Raw genomic sequence first — 21,649 nt, forward strand, 5'->3', positions numbered from 1 at the left:
CCCACATATTCATGATTTTCATAAAAATGAAAATAGGTATCCTTTATATGAGAATCACATACAAAAGATACCTATTTCAAATTATTACCATTGCGGTGTTCTTACCTTTACGGTGTGGCGCACTCACTAATGGGAGGTAGTGAGATGCGCTTGGCACGGTTACTGTCAAGGAATAAATGGGCAGATGGAGGGGTGGATGGACATGGAGGTAGCAAGCAAGTGAAAGCGGAAATTTTCGTCTCCACAGGTATGAACGAAGGAAGGGGTGGACAGAAAGGCCCTCTGACGTCGTAGCATGAAAGCAGCGAAGGATGCCTGAAAAATTACCAGCAAAACAGGGTTTTATTTTTGTCGTTCCTGTAAGTGGGGCTCTGTGGTGAAAGCATCAACTGGGGCCGATAATGGTTGCAAGAGAAAAGTAGAGGGGCTTCTGAGGACGAAGAGAATTTTGTCAATAAGCGAAGCCACATGTGGAGTTATAAGGGATATTTCCACTCATGTAGACTGCTCTTTCTGAGAGTTCAGTGCGAGTGAATTAAAAGTTACAGTCTCGATATCTGGGGGCTGTTCCCATTTGGTCCAATATTTCCTTCCACCTCCATCAGGTGTCAGTTATATTTATGCATGAGCATTGTCAACAATATGCAAGTAAGCATGGAAGTTGTTGGTACCTGTCAGATCGGTCTCGACAGAAGCTATTTTGCATCGATATCAGCATTACATGTAACCTTAGAAGATGATGGAGGTAGATAGAGTGCATGAAGAGACTTGTTTGTTCATGCATCACACGAGCATGGGCTCAGGCTTCCAGACATCGTTTACAGGGTTCTATCAAAAAGAGTCCGTAGTCGACATATTCCTGCAAATACAGCTGGATCCGTTCACGATAATTCTGTGGACGTGCTTCAACTATCGGTAACAGTAACTTCTATGTGGGCCGTATCATATGGTCTTATCCAGAGGATGCATCCATGGCCTTACCTTTTCAAGATCATCGGACAATAGAGTTGGTGAGGCTGATGGGTCATATTCGGAGAAGATCATGAGCGACATGCAAGGTGAATGAGGCAAGTTCCTTTGGGGATGGGAGATATGCATGAGCAAACTTATTACTTTGTCGATCTCTAACCTGGACACAACATTAAGGGGTCCTCAGGAGGGAACATTCCGAGAACAGCCGGGGTCTTAATGGAGAAGGTTGAGCGAAGGAAGGCTTGTCAATCACTGAGTGCTTCAAGCTTGGTTGAGAAAAAGAACCTGCCAGGCTTGAAAGTCAGATAGATCTACACTGCGTAGTCGAGATTGAACGCTGTGGTTTAGTCAGCCTCTTGCCGCATCGCTCTGTTATGAGACTCTAGAAAGAAGTATGCATTCATGCTGTTGCTTGAACCCTGCACATTCCAGACGACACTCTAAGAAGCCTGAGTATCAGTTGTTTTTGTATTGCTGCTCCAACACGGCAGGGGCAGGAGTTGCGGAGCCTCTACAGGTATGTCGTGAGCAAATTAGTGGAGTGGAGGTGTGCCCATGTCTGCGATGCCGTGTGTTAAGCCAGTTTTGAAGTAAACATTCAAAAATTACTGCGTACACCGCCTTTGGGGAGGGGAAAGAGAAAAGAAACGAAAGGAAAAAGAAAGCAAAATGAGCCTGGGAACAAGCAGTCGTTGGCTTTGGCACATGTCCTCTGATGCGGCGAAAGTTTGATGTGGAAGACACATGTCTCGTGCTGCTTGCAGGCTTGTCACCCTTCTTCTTGGTCATGTTGAATGCTAGTGAGTGAGTAGCTAGGCGCTATCTGACCAGAGTATGGCCCCTAGTCAGAGCCATGTAAGTGGTGGTGGGGGTTGAATCATCCCTCATCATCGACCGAATTTTTATGAAAATCACTCGCTTGAGACAAAGAATCCTTGTCCCTCACTCTGACCCAGAAAATTGGTGGCATTGAGACAAAGGCATTTACGGCAGCGGACTGGGTGAAAACCATGTCCATGGAAAACCCTTGACAATGTTGCGATGACCGATTACGAAAAATCATGGATTTCCGTCGGCTGGTCGTGATGTTTATCCTGGCCAAACAAAATGTGTGCGCAGTAGGCCGTATTTCCTCTCTTGGCCCTCAGGCGTTGTCTATGTGTGGAAGTGGAGTTGCATAAAATATGTCCATCGCGGTCCAATTTTACAGTGCCCATGTTTTGAAGGGATTTTCGTAACGTGGTTTCTTTTTCATCCTCACAGTCCACACCGAATCAAATGAATTGGCTCGCCAAACCCAAGGTATCGTGATAATGGCTGGGGATGCTCTTCCCATCACGACATTTCGTGCATCACAACCGAGAATTATTGAAGTAGTGGCGTCGCAAACATCTACCATTTACACAGGATGTGACCGTTTTCAGTTCATGAAATAAGTCGGATTTTTCTGTTGAAAATCTTGCCGCCTAGAAGTCTGGTGGACCATGAATGCGTATGCAAGTTGCGCACGCTCGGAAAACTCACATTTCGAGTGCTGGACCGCTGGACTGGGTCATGGGCCTATCGCTTCAACGCATAAAAGGTAAAAGTCGAGAACTCTGGTTTTCAGCACGGTGCTTCCAAAGTATCTTCCGTAATAAATGTGGAGCACACAGTGGTTCGGTAACCGCTCGATGTGACGAAGACCAAGAAAAATACGGCCCATGCGGCCCATTTCAATATGCAAAGCTAATAAGGTTGGGCTGGGATACCAGCTTCCAACTTCGGCCAAGGTTGCAAAGATTTTGATCAGGTTTGGGTGGGTTAACTCGGATGATAGTAGTTGTAACTTGCGGGTTTCCCGTCTCACCTTTCTGGCGGACATCATCTGTGATAGGACAAAGAACAATTTTCGAGCTCCATTGAGGGAACTGTTGCCATCAGGTGGGAATCGTTAGTTACCGACGGCACGTCCTCTGGATTTTTGATTTTGGGGGTTTAGATTGGTTCATCCCCACTCCTACCAGCATGGCACTGGGTGATCAAGCTCTTTTGTCCCAGTGGCCTAACATTTGAGCCTTGTGACAACAGTATTGTTGTGAGCCAATAATAATGAAGTTGGTGCTGACATCTGGTCGATTAGTCTTGTTTGAAGTCTGAAACTCTTGAAATTTGTGATTGGCTCCGCTCGCTATTCTCATTACTACTGGGCAGAGCCAATTTCTCACGAGGGAGGAAAATGGACTGTGCGCCGGTGATGCCGCTGATTGATCTAGAAGTCTGTGTTGGGGGAATTGGATTGGATGGTTCAACCCCCTGTCGGTTGGCGCTGGTGGGAAACTGAGCGCTTTTGCCCCAGGAGCCTTGAGGCTGGGAATTTTTGCGTTTAGCGCGTTAGATACTCCCTCAATTAACATATCAACATGACACATGCAATCTCACACTCCTCCTCATCACCCTCAATCTTCATCAACCTGCTTAATTTGGAAATGAGCATTTGGTGTGTGGTTCAAAAATTCATCCCTTGGCTAGCACTCACGGGGATCAGATGAAAAACAAAAAACTAGGAGCAAAGAGCGACAACTGGTCGTATAGATAATACTATGGAGGAACGATTGCCGAAGGTGCCCACTCATGTTGATCAGTTGTAATTATTAATTAGAGGCAGCCAAGTCCTCGACACATTCGGATTCCACTTCAGCTCATCCTGGTGCGCAATAATGGCACCAAACACTGTAGGTGGAGGATTGGCGGTGCCAGCCTCATCGAGTCATAATTTCCATGGCCAACATTTGGATTTGGCAATGCTGCTTGATGCGCCCACCAAGCCCAATTTGAGGGTTACATGTTACCAAAGTAGGGTCAAGGCTGATTTACGGACACGTCCCAGAATTGAGCTCCTTGTTTGCATGATGGAGGTTGCTTGTTTACCTGTCTCAAGAATTCAAATCCGGGGCTGTTGTGAGGAGACTCCGGCAAAACCCAGTTTGATTGACCAGTCCAAGCGGAGTCTGTGGCGTGTCGATACGCCTATCGAAAGGTTCCGGACTGAAGTAAAACAGTGGATCGTTTTTAGGTCCAGATCTGGACAAGGTTAGGCAGGACTGGATAATCGTCATGATTCCCATAAAACAATCAATTCGGCTGCCAATCAGTACCCTTCTGGTGGTCCCATCACAGCAATGGATGCAAATGATATAAATAGTGCATAAATTCAGGTTGGATTTCTAATGGTCCTGCTGATGAGTCATGATACTGCAGCAAACCCAAGGGCCAAGGGTTTCTACACATTATTACCATGACATGTCGAGCTTCCTGGACCCCAGCTGTCCAAAAAAAAGAAAAGAATAATCATAATAATTTTCAAATCACAAGCTGAAAGTCGGTCTCCATCCGTTTGACAATACATTCCTAAACCGTACTTGCCATGATTGGCGACATGCTTCGGGGACGCTCCAGGAAAGGCTTTTCAAAATGGCTTGAGATGATCCACCAGCGTAGGCGAATTTTTTCTTCAGCCTGCGATGAGGACAAGAACCTTTCATACCACGAGTACATCACAAGTTGCCCTTCTTGGCAACTAGGCTCGAACTGCAGATTGGGAAATTCCAGTGCCCACCATTACTGGCCAATGGCTGGGTGCTGGTAACCGTGGTACATGAACAGACAAACGGCGATGAATTGCGCCGAAAGGAGGGGACAAAATGTATTTTATTTTGTTATACGCAGTAATTGGGCGACTTGCTGACTCCGGAGCGCTCCGCAGCGCTCCGCAGCGCCCGAGCTCATACCGAAAGAATACCTTCCGACTGGGCTTCCCTGGTCGAGACGAAAACCCCTGAATATCGGTTGCAACTGGCTGTTCTTCTTAGCAACGTTTGGCAAACCTCTAGTTTACTGCGTTAAGGGCTCCAGCCACCGCATCGCCAAAATGTGCCAGTGGCGGGTGGCCAACAGAATCCTATTCTCTAGTATTTACGGTGGGGATTCCTGCTGTGGAGCGGTGGAACGAAACCTTTGCACATGACACAAATTTCAAGGAACAAATAATGTAACAGGAGGCTGCAATGTTGGGCTGGTTGGAGCTTATGATCGGGCATTATATTGGTGTGATCAACTGAGTTCTAGGTATAATGACAGTGTTCGGCCCTAAATCGCCCCTAAATTATAATCCCCATAAAGTATCACTTTACCACTAATCCATCAGCCTAGGTGCAATTAATGGTTCCATCAACGGACCATCGTACCGTAATTGTCACGAAACTTGCCTTGGATTCTTGCTGTTCCAGAAATAGACCCACCCAAGAGGTCCTTCGTAGTTCGCCCACAACTCTCTCAACTCTCTCACCGTTCTTATGGAGTCATAGATTCATTGATGGAGCATCACTCGAGTTCAAACCTTGATCTTGATCAGTTCCGGCATATCTGAGGATTCGCTGCGAGCCGGTTTGCGAAGACTTGAATCTGATGAAGAGCCAGTCTAGTTGGAGATTGTTTGTCTTTGATCAATGAGTACTGTAATCAGTTATCGCCATGCGAGGTTTGCATAATTTCCCTGAAAAACTTCGTTGCTTAGGGCTCTCTTGACCGCCACGACTCACCCCTTGAATCCAGAACAGGGTTTGATCGATGATATTCTTTTATAGGGCCACATCTTCCGTGCCATTTTAAGACCATGTGCGGCCCCTATCATGAAGCCAAAAGAGATCAGCCAAAACCTTCTGGTCGATTGGAAGTTTGTAACGAAGCGTTATCTTTGCGTAGAAAGTCTGTATCTCTCATATCGCTCCGCATTAGCTCTATTATTGGTTGCTTTTTGGTTTTTTTTATGTTTTTCTTTTTTCTTTCCCCCCACTGTTGCCGCATTCCTTGTGACTTCACGGGCCAGTAGTGGGGACAGGTTCGAATATCCAACATGTTGAATCAAACAGTAGAAAGCTGTGGCACAGGTTTGGTAACATGCTGCTGAGCACCGAGGAACCAAAGAGAGATGCACCGTAATCTGGGTGAATGACACCGTGAGTTTCGAGCAGATGATTATGTGCTCGATTCAGGCGAGCCATTCCTTGGTTCCTTCCCTAGTTAGCAAGCCGAGGTGTTCGTTGGAGTAAGCCAACCGCATTTCTCAATTGTCTAGTTACCTAGTGCGGAGTTCCCCGTATTACTTGTGTTGGATGTTTTGGAAACCCTAACACAGACATTATTTTTTTGTTCTTTTGCAATGGCTGCTCCACTCTTGAATTCCGAGACCAGTAACGAAATACGGAAAGGTACTGTGCAAGAGGCTAAATCCGCATGCCACAATGGCATCATGTATGTATGATGTCTGCAAACACGGAACATTTCTGGCGCGTCAACCACCCCTGTTCCATTACCAGGGCCCATCGACTCAAGTAAGTTTTAGTGGCTCCGAATGCAGCATCCAAGTTCTGCGCGGAATGCTTACAAGGAAGACGTGGGTGATGGCTTGTGGCCCCAGACCACTTCTCGCTAATCCATTGAATTGATATTCAGGGTACCCCAAACGCGAAACTTCGTGTGCTCGGCTGCTAAATAATACCACCTTCGCTTTTGTTTTTTGTCTCCTGAACCTTTTTTTTGCGGATTTGACTATCTTGGGACCGACTACCAACAGCTCGGCTGTTTTAGACCCATCACCTTCATGTCATTTCCCCTGCTTCCAAGGGCCTTGCCCTACCATGGCGGATGTCGGGGTTCTGACGACACTATCCTCAAACCGCCCAGATCTCTGGTATCAGAAACGGACCATTTATTCACTTCCTTATATTATTTGACATGAGAATTCCATCTGTAAACTTGCACAGCTAGTGGTTTTCGATTCACCTCCTAGGCTGGTTCCCCATTACATGTGCATTTCTCGAACCCCGAAATCACGGCTTACATACTGACCTTGTAGCCTTTTAATATTCAACTTTATCCCACATATTTTCTTTCGTCCATTCTTTCAAGTTGAAATTAAATTTCTAATGAATGATAGTCTTTCACCATGGCTGATAACTGTTGGTACCGGCCCTCGTTTGTGGGCTCAGCGAGTAATGTCCCATTCTTCACTACCTTCCAGGGTGACCCAACTTCACAACGACGAATTCACCATCGCATAGTTAAAACTACAAGTGCTGATAATAGCCCTAGCCGGATTGGAAAGCGAGATATGATGTTCAACCGTTGTCATGGGCAGCGTCGTGTTGTTCGAAATAGTATGCGCGAACTGTCTTTCCATTCTGCTCTACTGCGGGCCGTCCCAAGGGAAAGCCCAGCAAGTTCGTTACCTTCTCCGACGCGTTCAAATGTTACATATCCCAATATTCGACCACCGTCCACATGCCAGGATGGAACATATGAGCACAAGGAAATGCTTATGTCGCCTGCATATATGAACAACAATGGTTTATACACTCAAGAATACGCCACGAATCACTATGGCTGTCCAACACATCCTCAAATGGAATTCCCGCACTATCAACTGGATATTTCTCATCGCAACTCTATCTATATCATGGAATCGCTCTCTTCAGACCCGCCTACAACAAACTACTTACTCTCTTCAACTTGCTACAGTATGCCGTTGGCAAATGATATGGCGAGTATCTCGACAGCTCCAACCGCTCTCTCGACACCGGACAATCCTCCTACCCACAACCATGATAGTGAACCTGAAACTCCGCCCCTAGTTCCGGATAGGGATGAACCTGGCGAAGAACTCGTCGGTGTGGGATTATACGATAAGCCTGAAGAACTACCTCAGTGGGATTATTCAATGGACAATTATTTGAGACTGGGAAACGACACAGATTCTCGAATATCGCTAAAAACCTCTGGGGGCAAGGGACTGAAATTGGAGGAAACGTTTGACCCTGATGCCGTTGAGTCTTCGCAAGATGACGACAGCGATGACGAAGAGAGCCGAGATAAATCCGACATGGCGAACGACCAAGGAAATGGTGATGACGATGACTGCATCCGAAGAAGAGCAAGCCAAGAGCAGGATGAAATATCAACGCCAGAGGATCCCAAGCTCCAGGTTGAGCAGAAAATGCAACCATTCTACAGCCCCTTTGAAACGTCTTCTTACCTTCAACAAAATGAGCCGTGGATTTTTTCTTCTCAACAACATGACCCAGAGAATAGCCCTGTCTATCATCTAGATATGGCCGGCAAGTCGTTTTACTTCCAAGATGAGCAGAACTCAGATTTCGTAATTACAAAATCGAACCAACAGTCCATGACTTTCCCCTCTCATTTGTTTGGAGCGTCTTACACTGGTTCTGTGTATGGCTGAATTGGCGGAAGAAAATTTTAGATCCTTGTGTCTTCTTGAATCTATTTTATTTTCTAGGCGTGGTGTTATTTTTGAGCGTCATTTTGCATAGCGTGGACAAAGCGTATCATTCTGCTAGAACTTTTTGAACCTTAAAATGGAATCGTGCAACATTAGCCCTCGAGTGCTCGTTTAGCGCTCGATTTTTAGAATGTAGAGAATACATTGTTTTGAGCAACTGTGTGCATCGTTAATCATTCAGCATTTTGACATTATGAAAATGTAGCAATCTCATTTACTCTCTACGCTGATTGGCTCCACTGCCAAACAAGCATTTAGGCTCACTTTAGTTCAAACTCTAATTTCGCCTCATTTGCAAACCTTCGCATCACGCGTCACGAAGATTTCAGCAAGCACCGATAAATATACAGTCACAACCAATGTTACTGTTTTAACGACTGGTGAACAAAGGGGCAAGTTAGCTCTGTTTTTGGCTTATCTACAGTGGGTTCATCTTACGTGGCTAATTCCTATTTGTTCCGCTATGATTTCAGACTAGTAACGTCTGATAGTCATCGATGGGAATTTAGGTTGATTGCGCCTTTTGGGATACCATTCTTCTTTTTGAATCTACCAAGAACCCATGAACAACTTGTTGTGACTTACTCATCTTAGCCCGGCACCCTACACCCTACGAGCATCCAGTTTCTTCTTCCTGGCACCAAAATACTATCCAAGACCCGTCCGAACCGATTACAGTTTCACGGACAAAATTACTTTTCTCAACCGTTCCATTCGTCCCACATACCCGCGGGTTTGCTTTATTTGCGTACCTTTTCTTTTGCGCCTAGTCTTCTGTCAAACGGTGCCGTAAACCAACATGCCTCAACTTCAGTTTACTCCATGGAAAGAGCTGTCTGAACTATTATCCGTCCGCAGCAAATTTTACCCCTCGATGACCACAGATGGGGAACCTGCAGATATGCGTGCAAGAGCATGCTCGACAGTATGTGTATAATTTCAAATGCAAATTGATTTGTTTTCCCTCTAATTTTCCTCCAATGTTAACCTCCGGCCCCCTACGTTCCTCCACCAGGTCTGGGTTTGGAAATTGCGCGGGAACCTGCCGCATGCAGTAGAGGCGACCGCATTATTAACTGATGCTATACTACATGATGATGATGCAAGAAAGCATTCTATCTTTTCCATTCGAGCAACTTACTCAGCAGCTTTTTGCAGGTAAGATGGCTATCGCTTTCCATTCCCTTTAAAACTTTGTTTTGGTCTCAGCAAACGAACAAACGAACAATATATATATGTGTGTATATATATCTATATTAACTCTCAGCGATTCCCTTCTTGGCAATTTAGCCGTTTGCCCCCACAAGTTCACGGGTTACTTACTTACTCTTTGCAACGCAGATTTGTAACCGGACTAGTTGACTCGAAGTTGTACGGGAGGAAACAGACTATGTTCCAAAGGGCAATGGAACTCGGCCTACCAGCTTCATTTGTGGAACTGCGCCACGAGGCAACACATAGGGAGTTACCCGCTCTTACTGTACTTCGAAATGCAGCCCACCGGTCCCTGGATTGGCTTTGGGAATTTTATTGGGCCGGGTTAGGGGATATCGAGGTTGCCGATGCGGGCATGGACGTTCAAGAGCCAAATGGCGTATTTCCATTCACGAAAAATGAAGTCCAAAGGACATTGAAAAATGCGGTCCTTGGCGAGAACAGCCTGAGTGAAAGCTATGCGACAAGACGTTCCCGAAAATCGGAATCGTTTCCGGGCTTAAAAAATGTCGCTCTGATTTGCAGATTTCGGCAGGGAGAACTGACTGTCTCCAAAACGCTTTTGGAGCACGGTGTTTTGGTTCCAATTGGCAGAATGTCAGTGTATTAACACCCTCATGGAAAAGAAGCCGTCTTTGCTAATTCTTATTCCAGTCTTGGAAGTTCCATGGAAAGTGCATTCTCGACGTGGGATGCATTTTTAAAGGAGCTATGTCGACAGCAGACAACATTTCTAACCACACTAAGCGATGAGTTAGTTCGTGTCCTTGCCGATAAGGATAACACTGCTATGGAGGAAGACCCATATAACGAGGCGATTTATTTATGGTTGGACCACCTCTTAAACTCGAGTACGTGGGCTACGCCCAGGAGACTGTACCTCTCAACATGTCACCTTGACGCAGCCTGTCACAATGCTACCGGGTATTGGGCCCGCCATCTCAGATCTTTGATTAACCAATATTCACATAAACTGGATATAAACACGCCCAAGATAGGCAACGGGTATGGTGCCTCAGAGTTTGACACGGATGTTAGGGCAGTCGCACCAGACCTTGAGGACCCTGCAGAGGTGGACGCGGACTCGGACTCGAACTTGCTGCGGAATTACGGATGGGATGTAAACAGAAACTGGAAGTACAAACCAATAGGTGTTGTTTAGAAAACGTACATAATGTACCAGTATCCATCATTAGGATCCTGTGATACTACACAGTATGCATATGAACCTTACTCCCCAGGACACTGGTCAAACCAAGCGGTTGGTTGGGATGTTCGAAGGCCAATGCTACAGAAAATTTCAATCTTCCTAGGTGGAAAATTTTTCGTCGGTGAGCTCACCATACGACTTACAACACCATGGTATTTAATGTACAAATGTAGTAATAATATAGGCGATAAAAAATTGCATGCAATGCAGAATAGGGGCTTGTTGGTTCGGGCAAGAATAGCCCCGGATCGGGTTAACGTAATTCCTCCTCCATCATTCCCTCACAATTACCAATGTTTAGAAGTAACTGCATCAATAACAAGTCTCCCACATCACACCGAATGGGATAGGGAGCCCAACAACTCATGATTGCAGGCAGGACTTTCAGTCGGTTGGCAACACCCGGTATATCGGTATTCAAACGCAAAATGCATATCGAATCTATTCCCATGTGTAAGTTCAGCCCGAAACTCTCTCTTGCTGCTGCTCATAGACCAAAAGAGCTAAAGTATATATAAACCAACAGGGACGGGAACGGGCAATAATTATGCCTATCTAATATCCGATGAAGTATCAAAGGATGCGATGATCGTGGACCCTGCACATCCTCCAGAGTATGCGACTTTCCTTGACGCCTGGAAAGAAGCTTTTTCGCTCATCAAGCACTGACCAATTTCCATTGCATAGGGTCATTCCTACTCTTCAATCCCATATTGATAGCGGCAAAATCAATCTCAAAGCAATTATAAATACGCATCAGTCAGTAATCCAAATCCTTCCCCCTTAATAATGCGGACCTTCAAGTAAACTAAACTCTCTCCAGTCACCCTGACCATGCCGGTGGCAATGCGAGGATTGTGCGTTTCATTCGACGTTAATGGCAAGCATGATAAATTTTGTATATATTCTGCTAAAGTGCTTACTCTTCTCTGCGTATACAGCTCGAGCAATTCGGCAAGCTGCCCATCATTGGGGGCAGAGATTGCTTGTCCGTCACCAAGACTCCCAAACACGGGGAAACGTTCAAAATAGGAGAACGCGTTCAAGTGACTGCTCTGCATACGCCATGTCACACCCAGGATAGCATCTGCTATTTTGCGGAAGACGGTGACCAACGAGTTGTATTTACAGGAGATACGCTTTTCATTGGAGGTATGTGACTACGACGCTAGTCTAATATTTGTTGTTTCGAATAGAGTGCAGACCAGATACATCTTGACAACGGCCCAACCGATATCGAGTGGATGTATTCTAAAACTAATAGAACAATACCCTGACAGGATGCGGCCGATTCTTTGAGGGAACTGCTGAGCAAATGAATAATGCACTGAATCATATTCTTGCTGGGCTTCCAGACGATACTAAGGTCTATGTATGTTCATCCCATTATTTTTAAGTCAAAGTAAGCTATAAGGAAGCATAGGAGTGACTTACCTACGCTTTTGCAGCCCGGCCATGAATACACAAAGCAGAACGTGGAATTCTGCCTCGAAATATCTCAATCAGAACCAATCAAAAAGCTACAAGCGTTCGTAGAGAAACATAAGGAAACCCAGGGTAAATTCAACATCGGCGATGAGAAGGTACGGAATGTCTCCTCCCTTGGGTTTTTGTTTTAACTTCCTTGAATGCGTCTCTCGCAACCACACTATATTCGTCCTTCACGAACTGGTAAAACCCCGAGGGAAACCCAACTAATTGCGTCTCTCTGGCCAACAGCTACATAATGTATTCATGAGGCTCAACGTAAGCCAACCCCGCCCATCTATTCCTCATCCTATTTATGGGGAAGTGCCCATCCTGTCGCTATTTGCGTAACTAACTCTCACAAAGGATCCGGAAATCCAAAAAGCTACGAAGAAAACTAATCCGGTCGATGTTATGCATGCGCTGCGGGAGATGAAAAATAATATGCCATCAAAGCCAGCGGTTCAAAAAATATAGCTGGTGGCGATCGTGGACTTGAACATTCTTGACAGACCGTTCACGTCTTTGCTTTTCCTGTAATTACATCGGTATATATTGGAATGGTGAAGTACAGTACATATATTACGCTGGACAGGGTAATCTATACTTTTCGAGTTATTATACTGAATATTCAGATCTTGATTTAATCTGCCTGCCAATCCGCCACCCCGCGTAGTCAGTTGAGTATTCTATTCCTCCACCTGCCCGTGCCGCCTTCCTTCTCTATACTCATTGCCACCTTCTAACTCTATAATCTTTTGAATATGTACAGGAATCCGCTCAATCCATGCCTGTATCTTCTCCTGTGGCAGATCCTTCCATGCCTGCTCCCATACTCTAACTGCTTCTGTGTGATTCTTAGGAGCTCCCTTTTTCATCGTTCTGCGCTTCATCCAAGGCCAAGCTGCTTCAATTGCATTGAGATCCGGCGAATTACCACACCAAAGCAACTGTTGAATGCCATGAATGTTGTACATATAACATTGAATATAGTGATCATGAGATGGGGCTTTATCCTCCTGCACAATGGTATTCAGACGATCAATTTGACACTCTTTTGCAAAGGGGAAAAGCTTTGGTAAGAGGATTTGAACTTGATAGCAATACCAATCAATTCCACTACCTTTTCCGCGAGATAGCTTGCCTGTGGCTTTTTTGAACTTCCATATTGGTTTTTGACCTGGCTGCTGACAATCAATCTGTAGTCTTTGTATGCCATTTGAGAGCTCCCATTCTTGCTTCTTTATAGGTTCTATCTTCATGTTTAAAGTCTCAATATACTCAAGGGATTGAGCACGCTCCTGCAAGGTTTCCCTGCTCCAACAGTGTAATGGACCCTTCTTGTCATATGAGAAGCAGGCCCAGAACATGAATTCAGAGGATCCCTTCCATCATTCACATATACAGCTTCGAGAATACACCTCATGAGGCGCACGCCATATTCTATATCCACCTCATCGATGAAGAAGAATAACAGAGGTTTCATCTGACCATATGACATTCTTCCAATCCTCCAAGGTTCAATCCTTATGCTCCAGGCAGAATTGAAGTCGATCTAACCGCATCTTCTTAGTGAGTCCTGGCTTCCATGTAGGCTTTGTTTTTCGAAGGCCTGCTTTGCGAAGAATCCTCCATATAGTCATAGAAGATATCTCAATTCCTTCATTACTGAATTCATTGGCAAGATCAGTACAGCTCTTTTCTCGTCCATAGCGATCATGTTGAACCTTTGCAAGAATAGCATCCTTAATGCTATCATTTCCCTGAGTTGGTCGGCCGGATTTGGAGGCATCTCTAAGCCATTCATCGCGAAGTATAATATGAGGCAGTTCAGGGTTAAATCCACGTTCAATTGTGTGTTTATATATACAGTTGATTTGACTCTTTGAGATCTGGGTGATTTCCGTGATTTCAGCATTTGGCTTGCCAAAATAAGGTGATTTAAGAGCCACCACAAGAGCTCTTGTGGCAATATCGGTATTGGGTGCCATATATTTTAACAGTCATGAATTGTCAGATGGGATGCCAGAGATGAGAAATTAGAGAAGAGAGAGGAATCCATTCTTAATACGTGGCAATCTCATATAAATAGAATGCGGGGTGATTTGAAGCTAAATGTTATTACTCATTAAGACGTGGTGGCGCTTCTTGGCGGTATAAATGGAATCTGAGCGGCGCAATTCTTTGATAGCGCCCTCCGTAGACATGGAAGAATCACAACACCTTAGGATCCCACACTATACTGAATCCATCTAGACTATATACATAGTGTTGAACATTGCTCCACCCTGCAGTGGCAGTTACCAATAGAAATGAGATAAGAAAGGGTACCCCCAATATCCACCAAGATGTGATAATATCCTTTTGGAGAGGGTGGGATTCGAACCCACTACCTTCTTGTCTCAGCAGAGGTGGCCCCAACACCAAGTGCCTACTTGAGAAAGCATTCCATGAACAGCGCTTACCACTACGCCATCCACCCCCCTGAAAAGTAGTAGCAAAACACCACAAAAATAACCAAAATATCAATGTATCTCTAGAATCATTCAAATATCATTCAATTTATTCAAAATATGCATCTTTATCATCAAATACACACCTTTATCATCAAATCTGTCAAAATGCCCTGCAACACCCATCATTCTACTGTTTCACAATCTTGTAAAAGAACTTCAATTACTCTACATCTTTATCTGTTCAAACCATCTGTTTCAGATGTTCTGGATAATGATGAGAATCCAGTTGATGATGAGAAGAAAGAGAAGAAAAAGAAGAAGAAGAAGAAGAAGAAGAAGAAGAAGAAGAAGAAGAATGAGAAGAAGAAAGAGAAGAAAAAGAAGAAGAAGAAGAAGAAGAAAAAGAAGAAGAAGAAGAAGAATGAGAAGAAGAAAAAAAATGAGAAGAAGAAGAAGAATGAGAAGAAGAAGAAGAATGAAAATGTAATACATTCATTTATTGTTTTTTTATTATATTATATTTGCTTATTCTTACCTCTTTCCATTATGTTCTCACTACTGCTATGTTTATATGTATATATATATGAATGTATGTATTTTGCACATTTTCTTTTCCCTTTCTTTTCCTTCTTAGTATGTATATATGTATGTATAGGTTTAACGTCCCGGAGAAAACACGGGCAGCGCCCGTGTTTCAGAAGCCTCCCGAAGGGCATGGCAAAGATATTATGTTGTAAGCATATGTGGAGTAATTGATTAGTTCAGATGTTAGCAGGACTTGGCAGAAGTTTAAAGAAGTTTAATTGATTGTGCTAATCTGAAAATATCAAGAAAAAAAAAAACTGAGCATGCTGAGATAACTCTTATATATGATTCGCCATGCATTGCTGCTCAAGAGTCATCTGATCACAAAATTTAATGAGAAAGAGACATGTGATTCAACATGTGAAGCAGACTAAGTATTTTGCAAAGATCACTCATTTTTTTTTATAATGTTACAAATCTTTTCTTTTTCTCTGCCTCTCTGCTCCCTTTCAGCTTGCAAAAATTACAGCACAATTAAAAAATTATAAAATCTAATATTTCATCTCTGAAGATGTTGCACTCTACATTTACTCCTCAAAACATTTTCTAACCATAGTGATAAGTAGATAATTTAGTGGATTCTATTTCCAACTCTAGCTAAATATATTGTTTTCATAAAAAGATGACATTGCGCTTGTGAGGTAAAAAGAAAAAAACATCTCAAACCACTTTTTTGATCTAATCAACACTTATAGAAAAATATATTTTATGGGATATTATATCTCTATCCTCAACAAGGAAACCGGGGACAATTCAACACATCACAATGCAAAGCGATCCGATCAGAAAGTTATAACAGAGTATCAATCATTTAACATTTCATCTGAGTATATTATATACATCAGAGGTGTCAGTGTATACTTCAAGGTCTAGAACAACATTATAAATTCCATTTCATAAATGTCATTGAGACAGTATTCATTCTTATTAACACACAAAATTGTGAGAAAGATATTCTGAGTGTCATTTTTTAAGAACAGTATAGTTAAACACTCTGTTTTCTCTAGATCTTGATATCTTTTCTGTATTCAAAGTTTGCTATTTTGAACTGCTGTTTTAAAGGGTTTGAGTAGCGCTGCAATACTACTCACCGATGCATTTGTGTATATGTACCCCTCTCAATCGGTCATTGAAGACTGATGTGTGTGATCACAAATTTGTGATTGATTTCTGTTGTTAAATGGTCTACTATGTTCAGTGTGCGAGCCGTCCCTATTGCTATCGCATGTTTGATATGTTGAATAAACTGATGCAATAAACCTCATATCTCACAGACTTGGAAGTTGATCTACATCAAAGTTAATGTTGTTGATAGAAAAGGTTGCAGACTTATTCTGAAATTACATGACCTGTAGTCATGTGAGGGGTGATGACAGTGTGAAGAGTGAATAGTAGAAGATAGTATATAGTGTAGTGGAAGATAATAATAATAATAATTATAGTAGTAGTATAGTTGAAGTTGTAGTTGTAGTTGTAGTGGTAGTTGTAGTTGTAGCTAATCGCTGAAGAGGAAAAGAAAGAGAAAGAAGATGTGCGAAATACATGCATCCATATATATATACATATAGAAATAGTGGTAGCGAGAGTATAATGGAAAGAGGTAAGAATAGACGAAGATATAAACAAAGATAATATAATAATAAGGAAATAATAAACGAGTGCATTACAAGTCAATCTTTATTGTGTATCATTAACATTTAAGTAGTATCGGATAAAAATGTCGCTGCTCACCTTGTTGAGTTGTTATCATATCATTACTACCAAGTGAATTTGTGTGCGTGGTGACAGGATCTAACTTTATCAATATCAGATGTAAAACAGAAAAGTTTCTTTTAATCTTGAAATAGCTGCTCTCTGTTTGATGCTATTGAAGATGCTGAGCTTTTGACCCTGTGCTCTCTTTTTCCAAAAGAGTTGAGAGTTCCTCTCTGGTCGGCGGGCGCAGATTCCGATAAGCTTGAAACTAATTCTTGAAACATATCATATATATTTAAAGACTCCTCTTTTTCTAAAGATTGCAGCGTTTGAAGTATTTTAGAAGATAGCAAAGATATTCACTCAGTGTACATATCGTCAATTATGAAATCGAATATGCCGTCTGACATGCCTTCAGACGTCTTCCAACTCGACGGTGGAAGGGCCATTGCTCATATAAAAATAATGTGAGAATGCTGGGAACAGAGCACCTCACATCTTATATGAGTGTGTTTTTTTCTTCATTTAACTTGCTGTAATAGGCGCAACGGAGATATCTATATTAGGAAATAGATACGTGGCGATAGATACGTGGCGATGGCAATATTATCTATATAATGCTTGCTGATATCCGTGGATTTTAGGAGATCAGCGATTAGCTTTGAACAATAGAGATTGCTACCTTCTTAATATCCTTTGTGCGTACTTCACACTACTCTCGTAATTACTCTTGTAGCCCATTTCTTACACTTGCTCAGAATTCAAATCTGAGTCTTTGAAGTTGATGTAAATAAATGCAAGATTCCTCCTCAGATTCATCAAGATAGATGAAATTATTGATTGATAATTTTTTATATTTTGAATTTGATTTGTGATAGTGATGTCTTCATTTCTTTAATGATTTAATTTAATAATCATTGCATTAACAACTGCTCAGATTGAATTCATTCTTCTGCTCAATTTTCAAAACTCATTTCACTGATTCTTTGTTAATTGAATCTTTCTATCTGTAAGTTTCAACAACATCGATTCCGTTCGGGCTGCTAGTGTCTTGAATTGTGATAAAAACTAAATCAGCAGACATGGTAACTATAAATCAACAAGTATAAAGATTTTATAGAGTTTTATAAAGAGTTCTATATACATCTCTGCTTGTGATTTTATTTGTAGCCTGCATGCTCATTCAAACCAGAGTAGTGCAAACTTTGAGTTCATACAAATTGAATCACATGAGCGGAGTCACACTATAACATGTCCTGGTAAGATAAAAACTTATTTCAATGCCTAGATTAAGAATGATATAGTATTGAATTGAATGTAAAGCTCAATGAGTGGCTGAAACATTGATGAACATTGAATCAATTCAGAGCTTGTATTTGCAAATGTTTTGTATCAATTGAAATATTGTTTTTCAATTTCAAAAATGTGATCACAGTTCTGTATCTGTTATTGACTAGTTCTAACTGCAAGTCATATCTCTTATCACTTTGCACATTGTCACCTGCATGATCGTCATCCGCAGGTGAATCTGGTATAGCAAAAACAGGGCACCTCACAAAGACTTGTTCAAGTTTACTTCACCAGGAAGAGTCACACCATAACATGCCCCGGAAATCGATGCTTTAAACTGAAATATGCACATAACCAAGCACTGGGATAGCATTATTGACCACCCATTCTGCTGAATCCCTGCAAGCAAGGCGGTGAGATGAGGTATTAAGCCTATTCATCTTCTCTGTTGCCCGCATCCTCTTGTTAGTTGCCTGGTCAACTTGTACTGATGGATGAAAGGTGGTGCGCAAGTACAAGTTTCACATGTAGAGAAAGTCACTGGCGTTTTGTTTGACGAGAATTTGGAGCTTCCCTTCTCGGCAGGCGGACTGGGACGGATTTCTACATATCTTCCCCGGCTCTCATGTTTGTGGAGGTCGCTCGTCAGGTATTCTACCTGTGAGGACTAATGCGCTTTATTCTTTCTTTGTTCTTCGTGTTTCTCTATCGGTAATTGTATCTGATGACAACGCGGCTTGTTATAACGCTGAATCTCGATGAGATCCGCCTTGTTTGATTTTTCTGTCGTAGTTCAATAATTGATGGAAGTTAGTCAAACTTTGTAAACATCGCTAGTCATATATCAACGGGAAGTGTGGAGGGAGTACTGTAGATGTCATATGAATCTCCCCTCTGGAACGATCGTGAGAGACCGCACCGTTTACAAGATACGTTGGCTGAGCTAGTGGCCGGCTCGGGGCCTACGAACAGATCCATCTCCAGAGGGGAACATTAGCATAGACCAGAGGATCTGAAGACATATAAAGCCAGCTCTCCTCTCACCTTGTTTCCATCGCTTGATCTTCCCTTTTCTTCTCGTAAAGTACCGCAGATTTCTCTATGGCGTCTAAGATTCAAAACTCAGTCCAGAACAAACCAATGGCACCTGATATCCAGACTGATAGCTCCCATGGCCAAATTCTACCCAAGAAGAAGTCAAAATGGTCCTCAGAAGAAGATGTCCGGATCATCAAGCTTCGGGGGCGCGGAATGAGTTGGGAAGATATCAGCAAGAAATTTCCCGGGCGAAGTGCAATCAGCTGTCGCCTGCACTACCAGAATTACCTCGAGAGGCGGGGTGAGTGGAGCGAGGATCGCAAGACCAAGCTAGCATTGTTATATGAAAGGTAAAAATGGTGTGATCTCTGATGATAACAGGCTAGCCTACTGACAGAGCAAGCAGATTCAAGTCGGGAATGTGGGCGAAAATTGCAGAGGAGATGGCCATCCCCTGGAGGGCTGCTGAAGCTATGCACTGGCAGCTTGGAGAACAGGAAATGGCGAGACGAGCTGGAACAGTTCCGTTCTCATTCTCACAGCCCGCATCAGAACCTCCCCAAGCATCATGTTCAGTTTCCATTCAGCTCCCTTCCATTGCAGAGTTCGACGCCGGAGTCCCAGCATATAGAAGTGATCCATCAAATTCCACAGAATTGAACTGCAGCCACACAGATACTCTCCCAGCAACGGGTCCTTCAGCGGGGAATTGGACATGGATGGCGTGATTATCACCGCAGTGGCTTAATACCAATAATAACCATACCACTGGGGGTTCGATACCGCAGCATTCGATGTATGTCTCTGGATAGATGTCGAAGGCTAATCAGACAATGGTTATAGTTCCGGGGTATGTTGATGGCCTGTATTTATTCTTGGGTCCCACCATGGGAGACCGGTTTGTATGGATCTTCCCGGCTTCCATGTTCGTGGTAATTGTATCTGATGATGATGCTGCCTGTTATAGTGAGAGGATGGTTCTCGATAATGATGTGATCTTCTTGTGAAAGTCCCGCCATTTTGATGGTTTAAAGGATTCTTATGTTGGTGTTAGGTTCACTAGGAGTTGTAAGGGGAGAAAGTTGCGGTTGGTATGCTAATTTTATGTGATGAATGGGAAGCAAACACGGGAACAAAAATGCAGAATTGTTAGGAAATTATGATGTATGATATGTGCGAGAGAAGATAGCTCGCTGGGAAGGTATACATAATCAAAGGGAGGATTATGGTCAAAGGGTTGATCCGGCTTGGCTTTGATGCAGAACGCGAATGTGGGAACGGATAGAGCTGCCGAGCAAGGAACCAGGTGGAGAACAATCCTTTTCGATCGCGACGGAATGGTAATAAATGATAATCGTATTTTGAGGAGGCCGGCTATTCCCATTTAGGATTAAGGTTTACTCAATCAAATCTCTATCACCTAATGAGACAATGCTAACCCCATCTTTGTTCTTGAATGGCTATTAGATTTGAAATCCATCATTCTTCACACTTGATTTAGAATAGCCCGGTCAATCTTTGGATCTCTAGGTTCAGCTGTTGTTAAGGTCGGCTGGAATTAAAGGGCCGTGCCGGCTTCCAGAACTTGAAGCGTTTCTATAACCCTTAAACCCTTAGGAACTCGACTGGAACGTAGCAAGACACCTCGTCCAAAAGAAGAATACAAAGTACGATACAATGAAAAGAAGGCCCAGAAAGTTTATTCGGAAATTCTTGAGAACTACCCTCGCATTTTCATTCCTTTCATACTGGCCATTCAACCAAGAGCTTGCCAGTGCTTTGATCTGGAAAAATTTCGCCAACATGACCTGACACACAGGATTGACCTCGGAAATGACGTTCGAGCAATGTTAGGAAGTATAGCTCAGAAAGGAGGGTTCAATCGAAACCCTCTGTATAAGCTATTGATGGAGTCGCTCTTCCCTCACGGTTCGTCCAAAATTTCTTGTCAGCGATCTTCAGCCCGCTAACCTGCAGCAAGTCTCTTATCGGACGCAAAAACCAATCACCAGTGCAGAGACTAATGATTATTGGGCCTACCAAGCGGCTGATTTGAAGGCTCTTCGCAATATCTTCGGCGATGATATTTACCACAGCATCGAGAAATCTCCTACGCGGATACTCGAAGCGGAATGTCAAACGCTTCAGACAACAGTGCGACCAGGAGCCAGCATGGATGATACTCAGATTGAAGCGTGTCTGAACAAGGAAGTTTATGAGATAAGGAGAGTAGGTTGGACAGCGTGCTCAAGCAAGGAGCTCTCTTAGGCTAGGAATACCCTTCCACTTCAATACAGGTGTAGTGAAATTAGTGAAACAAAAATCCGTTACCGTGGAGTACAGGCGCGAGAATTACAATGTCACCAAAGGAAATTATGAGGA

General features: G+C 43.1%; 7 protein-coding genes and 1 pseudogene across 8 annotated transcripts in view; 4 read left to right on the top strand and 4 right to left on the bottom strand.

Moving 5' to 3' along the window:
• Window positions 1-91, bottom strand: part of HCAG_02528 (predicted protein) — a gene marked incomplete at both ends in the record, with an annotated part of 567 nt that extends 476 nt beyond the window's left edge. Inside the window, one exon of the mRNA XM_001542307.1 lies at window positions 89-91. Coding sequence (XP_001542357.1) covers window positions 89-91 — 3 coding nt within the window. The remainder of the gene's footprint in view (window positions 1-88) is intronic.
• A 6,867-nt stretch (window positions 92-6,958) lies between these two features.
• Window positions 6,959-8,251, top strand: HCAG_02529 (predicted protein; the record flags this gene model as incomplete). Its single annotated transcript, XM_001542308.1, has 1 exon — window positions 6,959-8,251. One exon carries the CDS (start codon window positions 6,959-6,961, stop codon window positions 8,249-8,251), a length of 1,293 nt encoding a protein of 430 aa, XP_001542358.1.
• A 2,913-nt stretch (window positions 8,252-11,164) lies between these two features.
• Window positions 11,165-12,604, top strand: HCAG_02530 (conserved hypothetical protein; the record flags this gene model as incomplete). The annotated part of the gene is made up of 8 exons (XM_001542309.1): window positions 11,165-11,189; window positions 11,263-11,350; window positions 11,560-11,593; window positions 11,678-11,888; window positions 12,017-12,108; window positions 12,185-12,319; window positions 12,476-12,482; window positions 12,570-12,604. 8 exons carry the CDS (start codon window positions 11,165-11,167, stop codon window positions 12,602-12,604), a joined length of 627 nt encoding a protein of 208 aa, XP_001542359.1.
• Window positions 12,605-12,892: 288 nt separating this feature from the next.
• HCAG_02531 (predicted protein) lies at window positions 12,893-13,422 on the bottom strand (the record flags this gene model as incomplete). Its single annotated transcript, XM_001542310.1, has 2 exons — window positions 12,893-13,222; window positions 13,327-13,422. The coding sequence occupies 2 exons, from the start codon at window positions 13,420-13,422 to the stop codon at window positions 12,893-12,895; spliced, it is 426 nt and encodes a 141-aa protein (XP_001542360.1).
• Window positions 13,423-13,723: 301 nt separating this feature from the next.
• On the bottom strand, window positions 13,724-14,194 carry HCAG_02532 (predicted protein; the record flags this gene model as incomplete). Its single annotated transcript, XM_001542311.1, has 1 exon — window positions 13,724-14,194. The coding sequence occupies one exon, from the start codon at window positions 14,192-14,194 to the stop codon at window positions 13,724-13,726; it is 471 nt and encodes a 156-aa protein (XP_001542361.1).
• Window positions 14,195-14,568: 374 nt separating this feature from the next.
• On the bottom strand, window positions 14,569-14,685 carry HCAG_09416 (annotated as a pseudogene). The gene has a single exon. The product of its transcript is annotated as a tRNA-OTHER (tRNA).
• A 139-nt stretch (window positions 14,686-14,824) lies between these two features.
• On the top strand, window positions 14,825-15,462 carry HCAG_02533 (predicted protein; the record flags this gene model as incomplete). Its single annotated transcript, XM_001542312.1, has 3 exons — window positions 14,825-15,207; window positions 15,315-15,389; window positions 15,420-15,462. 3 exons carry the CDS (start codon window positions 14,825-14,827, stop codon window positions 15,460-15,462), a joined length of 501 nt encoding a protein of 166 aa, XP_001542362.1.
• A 3,907-nt stretch (window positions 15,463-19,369) lies between these two features.
• Window positions 19,370-20,274, top strand: HCAG_02534 (predicted protein; the record flags this gene model as incomplete). Its single annotated transcript, XM_001542313.1, has 4 exons — window positions 19,370-19,617; window positions 19,674-19,900; window positions 20,111-20,165; window positions 20,235-20,274. 4 exons carry the CDS (start codon window positions 19,370-19,372, stop codon window positions 20,272-20,274), a joined length of 570 nt encoding a protein of 189 aa, XP_001542363.1.
• Window positions 20,275-21,649: the final 1,375 nt, after the last annotated feature.

Source organism: Histoplasma capsulatum, genomic scaffold (genome assembly GCF_000149585.1).
Source record: "Histoplasma capsulatum NAm1 scaffold_2 genomic scaffold, whole genome shotgun sequence".
Lineage (NCBI taxonomy): Eukaryota > Fungi > Ascomycota > Eurotiomycetes > Onygenales > Ajellomycetaceae > Histoplasma > Histoplasma mississippiense.